Genomic DNA, 15,187 nt, shown 5'->3' on the forward strand with positions numbered 1-15,187 from the left:
TCCTAAAGGCGGAATAAAAAAAGTCCAGTACACTTGAGGAATGATAAATGCAGTCTAGAAAAAAAAAGAAAAAAACCGATTTAGATTTCTACGGTTAGGACCTAAGGAGATCCGGGCTGGTCAAATGCCTGCTTGTCTGTAACCATGGATGCTGTCGTCCAACAACGACACTCCCTTTTTCTTTTTTTTTCATTTGTAATTCTAATTTTAACAGTAATCATCCCACCTCATCGAATCCAATTCCTCCAAAAGGTAAATTCTTAAAGTAATGAATTCAATTTGCATGCAAGAATCTAGTGGTCGATGACATCTTGGTTTTGTTTTGGGGATTTTAATTTCAATTCTTTATGATTTTCTTTATTAGTATTTTGTTCTTAGTTAAACTTGAAAATGATGGCTTTTTATGCTACCACAATATTCAACCTCAATTCCGGGACCAAAAATGGCTAAGATATTTTAACACAATTCTTAATTCAGGATTTAGATGTCAACAAATAGAAAACCAATAAAAAAAAATTACTTCATCCGCTAGTCACAAATTATCTCATTTTGTCATTTCGTCCGTCCACTAATAAATATCACATTTTTTTTATACTTTTGATAATGAATCTCATATTCCATTAATTTTATCTCACTCCAATTTTATTATAAAATTAACGCTCCCTCTGAATTAGTTTGAAAAAGGATGCAAATCTATCAAAGACTTCTGATTTGTGTTTCAAAAAATAAATCCATGTCATCCTAGTACAGACATCCACAAAAATCACAAAATATCGAAAACCGTTTCCACCAACAAAAGGCGATGGGCCCCAAACATCAGAGTGTACTAGAGAAAACATAGATTGCATACGAGTGTTTGTAGGTTTAAAGTTCTGTCTGTGGCTCTTGGCCAAATCACAAGTCTCACAAGAAAAATCAAAAGAAATAGAAAGGTTCAGGTAAAGTAATTTAAAGTAACCAGGAGATGGGTGTCCTAGTCTTCGGTGCCAGAGCCAAGTTTCCTGTTTTGTGGATCCGTGAGCCAGCATCGCACTCCCATGTTTAGCTAACTCGACCATGTAATAGAGCCACTGCTTCTCAGTGCCACGCCCAAGAATCCTCCTCGTCTGAATATCCTGCAGAATGCAAAAATCAGGATGCATTAGAAGAGTGCAATTTAACTCCTTCGTCACATGACTTATAGACATCAATCTTTGAGACAGTGTACGAACATAGAGACAATTCTTAAGCCAGAGTGCAGGTGATATTTCAATCGTGCCAGAACCCACAACAGTAATTAATTCCCCATTTGCAGTTTGAATATACGATCTATCCGTATCTTCACTATACTCAATAAAATCATTTTTATCTGGAGTCATTGTGTCGGTTGCCCCACAATCAAATATCCAACCTTTCAATTTATTTTCGGTGATGTCATAAACATGAAATGCAGCGGAAATATCTCGTAAGGGTGAAAAAGCATTTTTCGACACAAAATTGGGGTAATTTTCAGATTTTTCAGCAACTAGGGGTCCCTTCTTAATTTTATGAATTATGGGGTTCTATATAAATATGGATGGGGTTCTGTTTTGTAATTTTCGAACTTGAGGGGGGGGATTGTATTTAGCATAGTTGAATTTAGGGTTTGGATATAATCCAAACCCTTTACCTCCTTTGACGCCGCCTCCACTGATTTCCGTCCATTCTGCGAGATTTTCGGCACCCCTCACGTTGCCGCCGGCCGATGGAGACTCCTGTCGCACCTCGTTCCGGCTCCAGTCGATTCCCCATGATTCCCGGCCTCCATTCGTCGCGGGACTCCTTCTCCGTTTGCCTGAGAATTCTTTGCCTTCTGTCGTTCCTCCCACCACTCCGGTTATCCAATCCGTTTAAAGCAATTCTCCCAAGTATGCTTCTGTCTTCCGCAATGGGAGCACCATAGTTTTGAGGTGTCGACCCTGTTTCCCGGTCGGCTGGTGGCCGAGGGTCGTGACGGTGCCGCGTTACTCCGGTGTGGCGGTCTTTGGTTCTGTGCGATATACCCTTGTCTGATTCTGCCTAATGATGATTCGGTTCCGCCGTTGGCTTCGTCGGTGGGTGAGGGCGACGTCGGTGGCATGATTCTCCATCGAGCCACCTCCGTCTTCACCCACCCATACGCCGCCTCCACTGATGGCGTCGGTTCCTCCTTCAGAATTTCCCTACGGATTGCGTCGTATTCCTGATTTAATCCGGTCAGGAACTTGATGAGCCTCTTGGAGTTTGAGTAGTTTCTGAATTGTTCGATCCCCTTGTCACAGCGGCTGATTGGTTGTTTCTGGCTTCGATCTATATTAATCCACAATCCGTGGATATTTCTGTAGTATGTTTCAAGGTCCATACTTCCTTGTTTGATGTTAATCGCCTTCTCTTCCAGGTCATAGATGATGTATCGATCGACTTTGCTCTCGAACGTTACGGCAAGGTTGTCCCACAAGGCTTTCGCCGTTTGATGGTGTGCGAAATCGGCAATTATGTCGTTTTCAATGTTATCGAAAATCCACGAGAATACCACGAGGTCGTTCTCTTCCCATTCGTCATAGCCTTTACTCCCCGGTTCTGGGGGATCGTTCTTGATGTATGGGTATGCACCCCTGCCTCCAATCTTTACTTTGATCAAACGCGCCCATAACGGGTAATTCCAACCATTCAATTTGAATGGCACAGTGATACTCTTGCTGTTTCGAAGACTCACGGTCTGATCCACTTCTTTTGTATCCTCTGTATCTGACATGTTTGGTGTAGGTCGGTATTTCGGATGGCTTGATTCTGGTCGGAGAAAGGGTCGGGAAAGGTATTTCGGATGGCCTGATCTTGGCCGGAAAAAAAATGTCGGGAAAGGTATTATCGGTTGTGATGAAATTTTTCTAAGCCAAGTTCGACTTGCTCTGATGCCATGTTGAAACTTGATATGGGAAAGGTATTTTTATTCATCGTACTATGAACTAAGATCTTACAAAGTTATAAGGCTAAGGTAAACCTAAATTAACATTATTGCTATGCTCTATTTCTGGCCCAATTTTCTTCCAAATAATCCCCCTTGATTTGTGGTGATCTCGTGTGATCTGCTAACAGGTCTAATTTTAGAGGACAACTAAAAATAGTAGAACTAGTCTATTTTATTTAGGACAGAGAAATATATAAAAGTAATATACTATTACTCATATTTCACTATCTTTTCTGATTCATTTTTCATTATAAATCTTAAAATCCGTTTTAAATTAAGCTGAGCCTGTTATTCGTGGATGGAGAAAGTAACTAATTTGGCTTTGTTTGATATCGAATTATTCAGATTCAATCCAGTCTTCCCTAAAGTGGTTTAGGTTATAGTAATATTCTAAATTAAGTTACATCATGGCCGAGTAACTCTTAGCATTTTTTGTGATAAAAGGGATTATTGGCAATGGTTATCAATCAAATCTAAAGATCGTGTACCTTTTACTGCATTTAGTGTCCCATATTATGAGTATTAATGATTGGGATCCTTCAATACGGTTATTTTTGTAAACCAATAATATTCAAACAGATAAAAAAAACCTTCACGTTTTTTATTGATTGATTATAATACGAAATAATTCCTGATAATAAAACAAGTATAAAAATTGACAGCATACAAAATAGGGATGTCAATCAGGCTGGCCTTACTCGGATTGCGGGTCAATCGGGTGACTAATCGGGTTGTGAATTCTTTCGGGTTGTAAAAGTTCAACCCTAACCCTAAAAGCTCGGGTTTCGGGCTAGCCCAACGGGTTAATCGAGTTGCGACCGATAAGATTAACATGCGATCAATCCAATAAATAATGATGAAAATTAGTTATATTCATAAAATGTAAAATATTTAATTATAATAAATTTGAGATATATGGCCAAACTCAATCATAAACATGATCAAATACTAATATTTGAGATATTTCGTGATATTTTAATGCATGTTTTAGAAATTTAAATATTTTTTAAGTGAATTTGAAGTTTTTAATTTATTTATCAATTATTATATTAATAAAAATTCAATATATAATTTGTATATTTAATATAAAATTGAAAGTTATTTTTTTAGTTATCTATATTATAAAATTAATCAATGAAGTGTCGAATTAGGAGTAAAAAATAAATAATAGAAATTTCATCGGGTTTTCGGGCCAGCCCATCAGGTTTTCAGGTCTAGCCCTAACGGGTCGCGGGTTAATCGGGTGCAGGCTAATCGGGTTTTAATTTTATCGTACTAGAAATTTTCAGTCCTAACCCTGTAAAAAATCATGGATTAAATATGCCCGGTCAATGGATTTTGACCAAATAATAAATGTGACGAGACATTTAATTTTGTGAAATTAAATGACATAGCGTCGATCTACATTTTACGTAGGTAAATGTAGTATATTCACTTTCTCAAATCCGATTTCCGGTGAGTGAGAAATAGTGGATTAAAGTTGGGCATAATTAGCTTTTAATTAAAGCTTGGAGATGGAGCTTAGGGAATAATTAACTAGTGTTAATTATCCCACATTGGAGGATTAACACATCTTTAATGTGTATAAATTAAGTGACTTTATGTTACTTAATAATTATAGTGGACCAAGATGGGTGAAAGAGCCCACACGCGCGCACACGCGCGCGCCGCCGCCGCCGCCCGTGCACGTGCTCGTGCTCGTGCTCGTGCTCGCGCTCGCGGGCCTCGGGCCTCGGGCCCGAGCCCGATCTCGATCTCGATCTCGATCTCGATCTTGATCTTGGACTTGGATCTTGGCAATTGGTCTTTGGGTGGTCTTTGGGCTTGGTGCTTGGCCCAAACTATTCTTTTTGGACCACCGCCGAGTCAGCAATCCAAGTGGCTTGACACGTCGTCAAGCGAGGCACAGTCACGGTTGCCACGTGAGAAATCCACACGCTCCACACACGGGTGGCACATTACAGCCACACGCCTGTAACCGACGTCGGTTACGTTTTTGCCATGATGAGCCTTCAATGGCTGGTTGACCCTGCATGGTGGTTGGCCTATAAATAGGCTAGCCATACCACTGCATTAGTACACACACCTACAAGCATTCTCTGCATAAGCTCTCTCCCTCTCCCTGCATTGTCTTTCTGTCGAAGCTCTGCCCTCTCCTCCATCCCATTCGCCGGAGCTCTGCTGATTGCGGTGCTGCATCAGAAGAGACGTAGCCGTTTTACCTTTGGGGACGACACGCCAAACCGAGAGCACTACCGGGGCGTATCTCGTCTTGCGGGAAGAGGCCTCCTCGACTCGGCTGTCATAGCATACTGGTTTAGTTGTTTCATTTTCGTTGTAACTTCAGTTCTTTTTTGTATTCCTTCTTTTGGGTTGTATTACGCCCGGTTTTGTTATCTTGTAATCCCAGAAACCAACAATCGCAAGACGAGATAGCTTGCCTTTGAAGGAATTTGAACTTCTAAACTGAACTAAAACTTCCGAAACATTAACACCTTTTGCTGGAGATGTCGACGGAATCCAACACTGCTGCTGCCAACGCCACCGCCGCCATTCCCTCCACCATGGCGACCACTGGACCGGTCAACACTTCATCGATTCCCTCGATGATGCCAACTCCTGGCTTCCCAGCCGCTTCATCCACCGTCCCTTGGGTTTGGGACAACCCCTTCGGGGCGTCCACTGGTTCCACCTTTGGTGGTTCGGTTGGTTCCACTTTTAGTGGTTCCTTCGGATCCTTTAATGGATCGAGTGTTGGTGCCTTCGGGCTCAATACTAGTGTTGGATCTTTCGGGATCAACACGAATGCTGGGGCCTTCGGGTCTCATGCGGGTGCTAGTCCCTTCGGGGCTGGTACGACCATGGCGGGCTCTATGCCCAACATGAATGGTGGGGGCTCTATGCCCAACCAAGTTGTTGGCTCCTTCGGGGGCAACGGAATTGGTTCCTTCCAAGGATCAACTGCGGCACCTTTGGCACCAAGAATGATGCCACCTGCCGAGAAGCCACCAAAGTTTGGAGGATCTGACTTCAAGCGGTGGTACCAGAAGATGTTGTTCTACTTGACAACATTGGGCGTCGCCAACTTCCTCACGGAGAACGAGCCGCCCGCACCAAGCGACCAAGAGACTAGGCTCGAAGTCATGGCAGATTATGAAGCTTGGAGGAAAGGAGATTACCTTTGTAAAAATTTCATTCTAAGTGCTTTAGATGATAGTTTGTACAATGTATACTCCAATGTAACCACATCTAAACAAATGTGGGAAAACCTAGAAAAGAAGTATAGCATAGATAATGCTGCAGGGACGGAACAAGTTGTAGCATCCAAGTTTATGGACTACAAAATGGTCGACTCTCGACCCGTCATGGAGCAAGTCCAAGAGCTCCAAATGATCATCCACTCATTAGTGGCTGAAGGGATGACCTTGCCCGATAAATTCCTAAGGTGCACGATCATTGACAAGCTCCCTCCAAGTTGGAAGGACTTCAAGAGTTATCTCAAGCACAAGCGAAAGCAGATGACCCTTGAAGACTTGATCGTGAAGTTGCGCATTGAGGCCGACGTGCGCAAAAGTGATCAAAAGGCTAAGGGCTTCACCCCAAATGAAGCCAAAGCCAACCTGTTGGAGCGGGGCGGTCCCTCCAACAAACGCCCTCGCCCAAACCGTCCAAATGACAAAGGGAAGGGAAAGCAGCCTTCAAGGAAGTTTGAAGGCGACTGCTACAAATGTGGCAAACCGGGCCACTTTGCCAAAGACTGCCGCAGCAAGAAGAAGAAGCCGGCAGCCCACGTCGTTGAGAAGGAGTTCAAGGACTGGGATGAGAACGACCTCATTGCAGTGGTCACTGAAGAGGTTAACCTTGTTGATAACAAGGGAGGCTGGTACATCGACACCGGCGCTACTGCTCATGTTTGCTCCGACAGGAGCAAGTTTGCCTCCTACACTGCTGTTGAAGGGAGGAAGATCAACATGGGGAATCAAGCATCGTCCGAAGTCCTCGGCGTTGGCAACGTGATTCTCATGATGACGTCTGGCCTAACTATCACTTTGAAGGATGTGCTGCATGTCCCGGACATCCGCAAGAACCTAGTGTCAGGATCAATACTAGTTAATAAAGGGTTTAAACTTGTATTTGAGTCCGATAGGTTTGTCTTGTATAAGTTTGGAAAATCCATCGGAAAAGGTTATGTAACCGATGGGCTTTTCAAGCTTAGTGTAGCAACTCGAAGTGTTGCGAAGCCATTGGCCAATAAGAATAAAGCATCTACTTCCTCTTATTTGATTGAGTCTTCAAATTTGTGGCATTGTAGATTGGGACATGTAAATTCAAAAGCCATTAAAAGATTAGTAAATTTAGATTTACTAAAGGCTAATGAATTGGATATCCAAGATAAATGTGAAATTTGTCTTGAAGCAAAAATGACTAAGTTGCCGTTTCACTCGGTTGAACGAAGCACAAAACCCCTTGAATTAATTCACACGGATGTATGTGATTTAAAGATGTTGCAAACTAGAGGTGGTAAAAAGTACTTTATCACTTTCATAGATGATTGCACAAGATATTGCTACATTTATCTTTTAAGAAGCAAAGATGAAGCAATAGAGGCGTTCAAAAATTATAAGAACGAAGTTGAGAATCAACTTGGTTGTAAAATCAAAATGATTCGAAGCGATAGAGGAGGCGAATATGTAGCCCCGTTTGAGGAGTTATGCAACGCAAGTGGTATAATTCATCAAACAACTGCTCCATATTCACCACAATCTAATGGTGTTGCAGAACGCAAGAATCGAACTCTAAAAGAGATGATGAATGCACTGCTACTCAGTTCAGGATTACCACATAACATGTGGGGGGAAGCTGTTTTGACAGCAAACTATATCTTGAATAAAATCCCTCTCAAAGGAAAAGATGTTACTCCTTATGAGTTGTGGAAGGGAAGGAAGTCATCCTACAAATACCTCAAAGTGTGGGGGTGTTTGGCAAAGGTGATGGTTCCTCCGCCCAAAGAAGTTACAATCGGACCTAAGACGGTTGATTGCATCTTCATTGGATATGCACTTAACAGTAGTGCATATCGATTTGTTGTTCACAAGTCTGAAATATCGACTATCACAGTAGGAACAACAATTGAGTCGAGGAATGCTGTATTTCTCGAAAATACCTTTCCTTGCAAAGATAAGGAAAAAGTATCAACCAATTCTGAGACAAGAATTGAAGAAGCCACTAGTTCTAAACAAGTGGAAGAAGAAGCCACTAGTTCTAAATCAACAGATGCGGAACCTGAATCGCGCAAGCGTGCAAGGCCCGATCCAAAAGATACAGTACTAAGACGTGGTAATAGAGTCAGAACACCAAAAACTTTTGGTCCTGACTACATTGCTTTCATGTTGGATGAAGAACCAACATCGATAAAAGTAGCCTTTGCTGGCCCAGACGGGCTGCATTGGAGAGAAGCTGTTCAAAGCGAAATTGATTCAATTTTGCTGAACCACACATGGGTGTTGGTTGATTTGCCCGAAGGTGCTAAACCTTTAGGATGCAAATGGGTTCTTAAAAGAAAGTTTAAGGCCGATGGAACAGTTGATAAGTATAAAGCCCGATTAGTAGTAAAGGGTTTTAAACAAAAAGAAGGACATGACTTCTTCGATACCTATTCACCTGTAACAAGGATTACATCTATCCGGGTGCTTCTCGCTATTGCTGCATTGCACAATCTCGAGATTCATCAAATGGATGTAAAGACCGCGTTTCTGAATGGTTAACTAGAAGACGAAATCTACATGGAACAACCCGAAGGGTTTGTAGTACCTGGACAAGAGAAAAAGGTATGCAAGCTCGTGAAATCCCTATATGGATTGAAACAAGCGCCATTGCAATGGCACTTGAAGTTTGATAATGTGATGTTATCAAATGGGTTTAAAATCAACGAGTGCGACAAATGTGTCTACATCAAGAGCACTAATAACGGTCATGTTATAGTGTGTCTCTACGTTGATGATATGTTAATCTTGGGTAGCAACACTCAAGTAATTAACGATACAAAGGCCATGTTAAAGAGAAACTTTGACATGAAAGACATGGGTCTAGCCGATGTAATTCTTGGAATGAAGATTCTAAGAACGAATGATGGAATCATCTTAACACAATCACATTATGTTGAGAAGATATTGAATAAATTCAAAGCCTATGATGGCGCGCCGGTTAAGACTCCAATTGAACTCGACGTTCACTTGAGCAAAAACAAAGGCGAGCCCGTTGCACAAGAAGAGTATGCACGGGTCATCGGGTGCATTATGTACTTGACTAATTGCACTCGACCTGACATTGCTTGTGCCGTGAACAAGTTAAGTCGTTACACGAGCAATCCAAGCAAAGAACATTGGAGAGCTCTTGTGAGGGTTTTGAGATATTTAAAACACACTCAAAATCTTGGGCTACACTTCTCGAGATACCCCCCGGTGCTTGAAGGGTACTGTGATGCCAATTGGATATCCGATAATAGAGACTCACTTTCAACAAGTGGATATGTCTTTACTATTGGGGGTGGTGCTGTATCGTGGAAATCCACAAAACAGACCTGTATAGCCCGATCAACAATGGAATCGGAGTTCATTGCCTTGGATAAGGCTGGTGAGGAAGCCGAGTGGCTTAAGAACTTCCTTGAAGACATTCCATGTTGGTCTAAGCCAGTGCCACCAGTGCTGATTCACTGCGATAGCCAAGCGGCTATAGGAAGGGCAAACAATGGTTTCTATAACGGTAAGTCTCGACATATACGTCGACGACATAACACCGTGAGACATTTGATCACAACAGGGGTGATTACAATTGACTATGTGAAGTCAATAGATAATCTAGCGGATCCGCTAACCAAAGGGTTAAACCGTGATCAAATGAATAAGTTGCTAGAGGGAATGGGTTTGAAATCCACAAACTAAAGAATTGTCATAGTGGTAACCCAACCATGATGACTGGAGATCCCAAGAACTTGGTTCAAAGGGACAACTAAGCTATGAGAGTTCATGGAAAAACACTCAAACTATATCTATTCCCTAGAGAGCAATAGAGTGTTGGAGAACTTGCCTCGTGGTAAAGGCTAAGTCTATGACTTTTAATGGTTCTTAAGGATCTCAAAGAGATGGAATTCTCAAAGAGACCAAGTATGGCAAGGTACTTGACTAAGAATCACCTACGTAAGTGCGAAGTGTGGTCGCTTCATAAAAAACGCACTTATGAATCCAAAGTGGTGTCCAAGACCGCAATGGACACAAAACGTGAGAACGGATGAGGTTGAGGTGTTTAAGTGTTAACACCATTGTCTCGGTGCACGCCGTGGGGGATTAGTTCAAAGCATCGCGCTACTAAGCCGCCTGTGTATCCGATGGTGTCGACTATGGAGGGTTCAAAGTCAACAACTACCTATCCTTATGCTTATATACCTCGCGAGGGTTGAGCTTGTGTCTGCATGCATATGCATTCGGCTATTTCCACTCATGTGGGGGATTGTAAAAAATCATGGATTAAATATGCCCGGTCAATGGATTTTGACCAAATAATAAATGTGACGAGACATTTAATTTTGTGAAATTAAATGACATAGCGTCGATCTACATTTTACGTAGGTAAATGTAGTATATTCACTTTCTCAAATCCGATTTCCGGTGAGTGAGAAATAGTGGATTAAAGTTGGGCATAATTAGCTTTTAATTAAAGCTTGGAGATGGAGCTTAGGGAATAATTAACTAGTGTTAATTATCCCACATTGGAGGATTAACACATCTTTAATGTGTATAAATTAAGTGACTTTATGTTACTTAATAATTATAGTGGACCAAGATGGGTGAAAGAGCCCACACGCGCGCACACGCGCGCGCCGCCGCCGCCGCCCGCCCGCCCGAGCCCGTGCCCGTGCACGTGCTCGTGCTCGCGCTCGCGGGCCGCGGGCCTCGGGCCTCGGGCCCGAGCCCGATCTCGATCTCGATCTCGATCTTGATCTTGATCTTGGTCTTGATCTTGGATCTTGGCAATTGGTCTTTGGGTGGTCTTTGGGCTTGGTGCTTGGCCCAAACTATTCTTTTTGGACCACCGCCGAGTCAGCAATCCAAGTGGCTTGACACGTCGTCAAGCGAGGCACAGTCACGGTTGCCACGTGAGAAATCCACACGCTCCACACACGGGTGGCACATTACAGCCACACGCCTGTAACCGACGTCGGTTACGTTTTTGCCATGATGAGCCTTCAATGGCTGGTTGACCCTGCATGGTGGTTGGCCTATAAATAGGCTAGCCATACCACTGCATTAGTACACACACCTACAAGCATTCTCTGCATAAGCTCTCTCCCTCTCCCTGCATTGTCTTTCTGTCGAAGCTCTGCCCTCTCCTCCATCCCGTTCGCTGGAGCTCTGCTGATTGCGGTGCTGCATCAGAAGAGACGTAGCCGTTTTACCTTTGGGGACGACACGCCAAACCGAGAGCACTACCGGGGCGTATCTCGTCTTGCGGGAAGAGGCCTCCTCGACTCGGCTGTCATAGCATACTGGTTTAGTTGTTTCATTTTCGTTGTAACTTCAGTTCTTTTTTGTATTCCTTCTTTTGGGTTGTATTACGCCCGGTTTTGTTATCTTGTAATCCCAGAAACCAACAAACCCTATAAATTTGATGGGATATTCTGGCCCGCCCACGAATTGCAGGCTACATTGACATCCCTAAAAATAAGACCAGAAATATGGTAGCCTTTTTTTTGTAGATATGATATTAGGATTGTCGTTTTACACTCGGACAAGCTAAAATCAAATGGGGCCAAAATCTATCCTCAGCTTTCTACCTCGTCATTTATGGCCTCATATTTATGCTTCATCTCTCTCCATTATTATGGTAGTTTTTTTTTTTTTACTATATTCATGTCTCACCTCTCTCCATAAATACCGTCAAACACCAACATCAAAATCGTAAACAAAAATGAAAGTAGCACTAAATCTATTCATTTTATTCTGGAGCTTATTCTCTCGCCTTTTATTGTGGCTGTAATCAATGCCCGCGTAATATATGTAATACCTCAAATGCCCTCCAATTGATAGTAGTACTACCATTTTTTATAAGTTTTATTTTCTAAAATGGACTACATTTTACACTACACTAATGATATGTTAATTATTATTCTTTCCATCTCTCATATTTTACTGATTTCGCATTAAGATTTGTGTTGTTCTCAAAGTCTTTATTTTTATGGGATAAATGAAGTATATTATTTAAAGCTTGTAACGTATCATTATTTCAGGGGTGTGTTATTGATGCACTTTTTATTAGCACTATAAATACCTGCAAGTATACAGAGTAAGAATAGTATAGCTAAAGGTAAGTACCGTATATCGATCTCGGGGAAAACAATCACAGACTGTCTACCTTCTACTAAGCTTCGTTCACTATTTGGAAAACCGAAAGTTTTGGAGATTTTGAAAATTAAAAACAATTTGAAAGCAAATAAACAACTAATTGCAAAAATAATCAAAGAGGTAAAATATGAGAGATAAGAGAATTCCAGGGGATGTGCGTTCACATTTATGGTTATACAAATTCCAACTACAATACCCTAGCACAGTTTATACTTCAATAGAACGAGTCACATAAGTTTTGCCCATGCGGTACAAACATATATTACTAACACTATGGTTGTCAATCTTAGATCCGTAACTCCTAAAAGCTCCTAAGACCCTTGAAAAGTCCTCACTCTCAATTAACAGTGTCGTTTTAAGGGAAGCTAATTGTAGTGTCTACTAAGTGGATCTAACTTGTCAACATTCTCTCACGATTATGTAGCAAGTTATATTAAATCATCACCGAATGTGTCACTCAAACGTGAAGTATTATAGAACAACTTAGGGAAGAAACGAAGTAAAAACAAAACGGATATTAAATAGAAAACGGAATTGTATAACCAAAGTCGTTACTAACACATCCCTAGAATCCTATGAATTTAGTTACACATAATTGAATAAACTAAAAATATAGAATGAAGGGAAAACAAAGTGAATATAAGAACTAAAGTAATAAAACTCAAAGGTTGAATTCTTGTAGCCTTGATCTTCTCTTGATTCCTTCTTCAACCTCTTGCACAGTGAAGAACTCTCAAATTTATACTCTAGAATTATATGACAAAAAGAAGATCTTTAATGAAGAGGTTTGAGGGGGTATTTATAGGGTAAAAATCGAGCTCCAACAAATAAGGTAAAAAGTGGCTAAGTTTGGTAAATCTTGGGGAGAAAGTAGGTCAATTCTGTGCGCCGCGTTTTCTCAGCGGTCGCTGCATGTTGATCTGTAGCCTCTGCCTCCTAGATAGCGGTCGCTACATTTCATCCCAACGGTCGCTGGAAATTGTCCAGTGGCTTCTGGATCATTTGGAGCGGTCGCTAGGCGTGTTCTTCGTTTCAGCCCAACTTTCTCCGGAGCGGACCGCTACTGTCTCAGAGGTCGTTGGGCCCAGCGGCAGCTGTATGGGTTGCAACGGACCGCTGGGCATCTCGAATTCTCCAGATTTCCAACTTCGACCTTTTGCTTTCTTTTTAGGCTCAAATATGCACATTTTTCACAAAAACACGTCAAAATAGACGAAATATGCAAAATATGGACATGAATTGTGATTTTGACATTAAAAACATACCAAATAAGGGTCTTAAAACAGTGCAAAATCCGAGCGTAATAGTTATATTGCTAACTTTTTAAGTTGCTAACTCATCAACGCAGTGTATTAAAAATGTCAACACATAATATCAATACAATATATTGAAATGTCAACAAAATTATGTGTTGACATTTAAATATCATCGTGTTGATATTTTTAATACACTGCGTTGATGAGTTAACAGCTTAAGAAAGTTAGCAATTAATCACACCCCATTGTTTCGTCTGTAGTATTCTTATATTGAACATTAATAAGAATTTGGCTATGTACGTAGTTAAACTTATAAAAGTAAAATAAAATAAATTATCTCTTAAGTATGAATATGATATTAGGACAAATTAATGATACAAATTACTCCTTTCATCCCTGAAAGTTTGTTTCATTTTTTTTATTTTCGTTCGTCCCACAAAATTTGTCTCATTTCACTTTTACCATTTTTGGGAGTGGACCCCATATAGGGGTGAGCAAAAAAACCGCAAACCGAATATCCGAACCGAACCAAACCGAAATTTTGAAATTCGGTTCGGGCGAAGAAAAAACCGAAAAACTGAAAAACCGAATTATATATATATTCTATTAATTTAATATATTATATTTATATAATATATATTCTACTATATAATATATATTATATGTATTATTAATTTTTTATTATATATAAATATTCTATTAGTATATATAAAATAAAATAAAATACATATATAAATATATATATTTTTATATTATATTTATTTTTTTCAGGTTTTTCGGTTTTGTTCGGGTTTTTTGGTTTTTTAAGTTCGATTTTCGGTTTTTCGGTTTCGGGTTTTCGGTTTTTCGGGTTCGGTTCGGTTTGGATTTTGAACTAAATTCAGTTTTTCGGTTTTGGTTCGGTTTTGGCAAAAAAACCGAACCGAAACCCGAATGTACACCCCTAACCCCATATTTCACTAACTCATTCCTATTCACATGACTCATATTCCACTAACTTTTCATTATATTTCTTAAAACTTGTGCGGTGAGTCAATATTTGGGGACGTACGGAGCATTTAATTATTGTTGGTTTTAGAGCAGTCCTACCTTGAAAATAAGTTATCAACTCATCAGTTCCCAGTGGCATGCTCTTATTATTTCAACTTGTTAATTAATTTGTGGATGAGAACACAATGTTACATCATATCGAATGTTTTTCATAAATTTCGGAATTTCAAAAAAATAGCTTCTTTCTTTTTGACAAATCTAAAATAATAGACCCAAGAAATAAAGAATCTTGTATTGAATGGATCATCGACCCAAAACAAATTGGATATGATACATCCCTATCTCTTATTTAGAGGAATTGAAATCGAGTAGTCCTATTTGCGCCTTTTGGACCACCCCATCCCTGCCCGCAGCGTAAGCTCAAATACATTTAATACTTGTTTCTGATGCACTATAAAAGAAAAATAAAATCTTCTCATCTAAAAAAAGATTTCATATGCTAAAATATCATATATAGAAGACAATATATTTATTTGAGAGGAAATATTTTGGGCAACTAAAACAAGGACAGCTCGAAG

At 40.5% G+C, this 15,187-nt stretch overlaps 1 protein-coding gene across 1 annotated transcript; it reads right to left on the reverse strand.

The window, feature by feature from the left end:
- Positions 1-1,045: 1,045 nt before the first annotated feature.
- On the reverse strand, positions 1,046-2,752 carry LOC121810377. Its single transcript, XM_042211163.1, has 2 exons — positions 2,022-2,752; positions 1,046-1,115 (listed from the first exon to the last, which is right to left on the reverse strand). The coding sequence occupies exons 1-2, from the start codon at positions 2,750-2,752 to the stop codon at positions 1,046-1,048; spliced, it is 801 nt and encodes a 266-aa protein (XP_042067097.1).
- Positions 2,753-15,187: the final 12,435 nt, after the last annotated feature.

This window comes from Salvia splendens, chromosome 7 (genome assembly GCF_004379255.2).
Source record: "Salvia splendens isolate huo1 chromosome 7, SspV2, whole genome shotgun sequence".
Lineage (NCBI taxonomy): Eukaryota > Viridiplantae > Streptophyta > Magnoliopsida > Lamiales > Lamiaceae > Salvia > Salvia splendens.

Coding starts and splice junctions, on each gene's coding strand:
- LOC121810377 (XM_042211163.1), bottom strand. CDS start 2,752: ATGTCAGATACAGAGGATACAAAAGAAGTGGATCAGACCGTGAGTCTT. Junction 1,116..2,021: donor TTAGGCAGAATCAGACAAGG/GTATATCGCACA, acceptor TGCATTCTGCAG/GATATTCAGACGAGGAGGAT.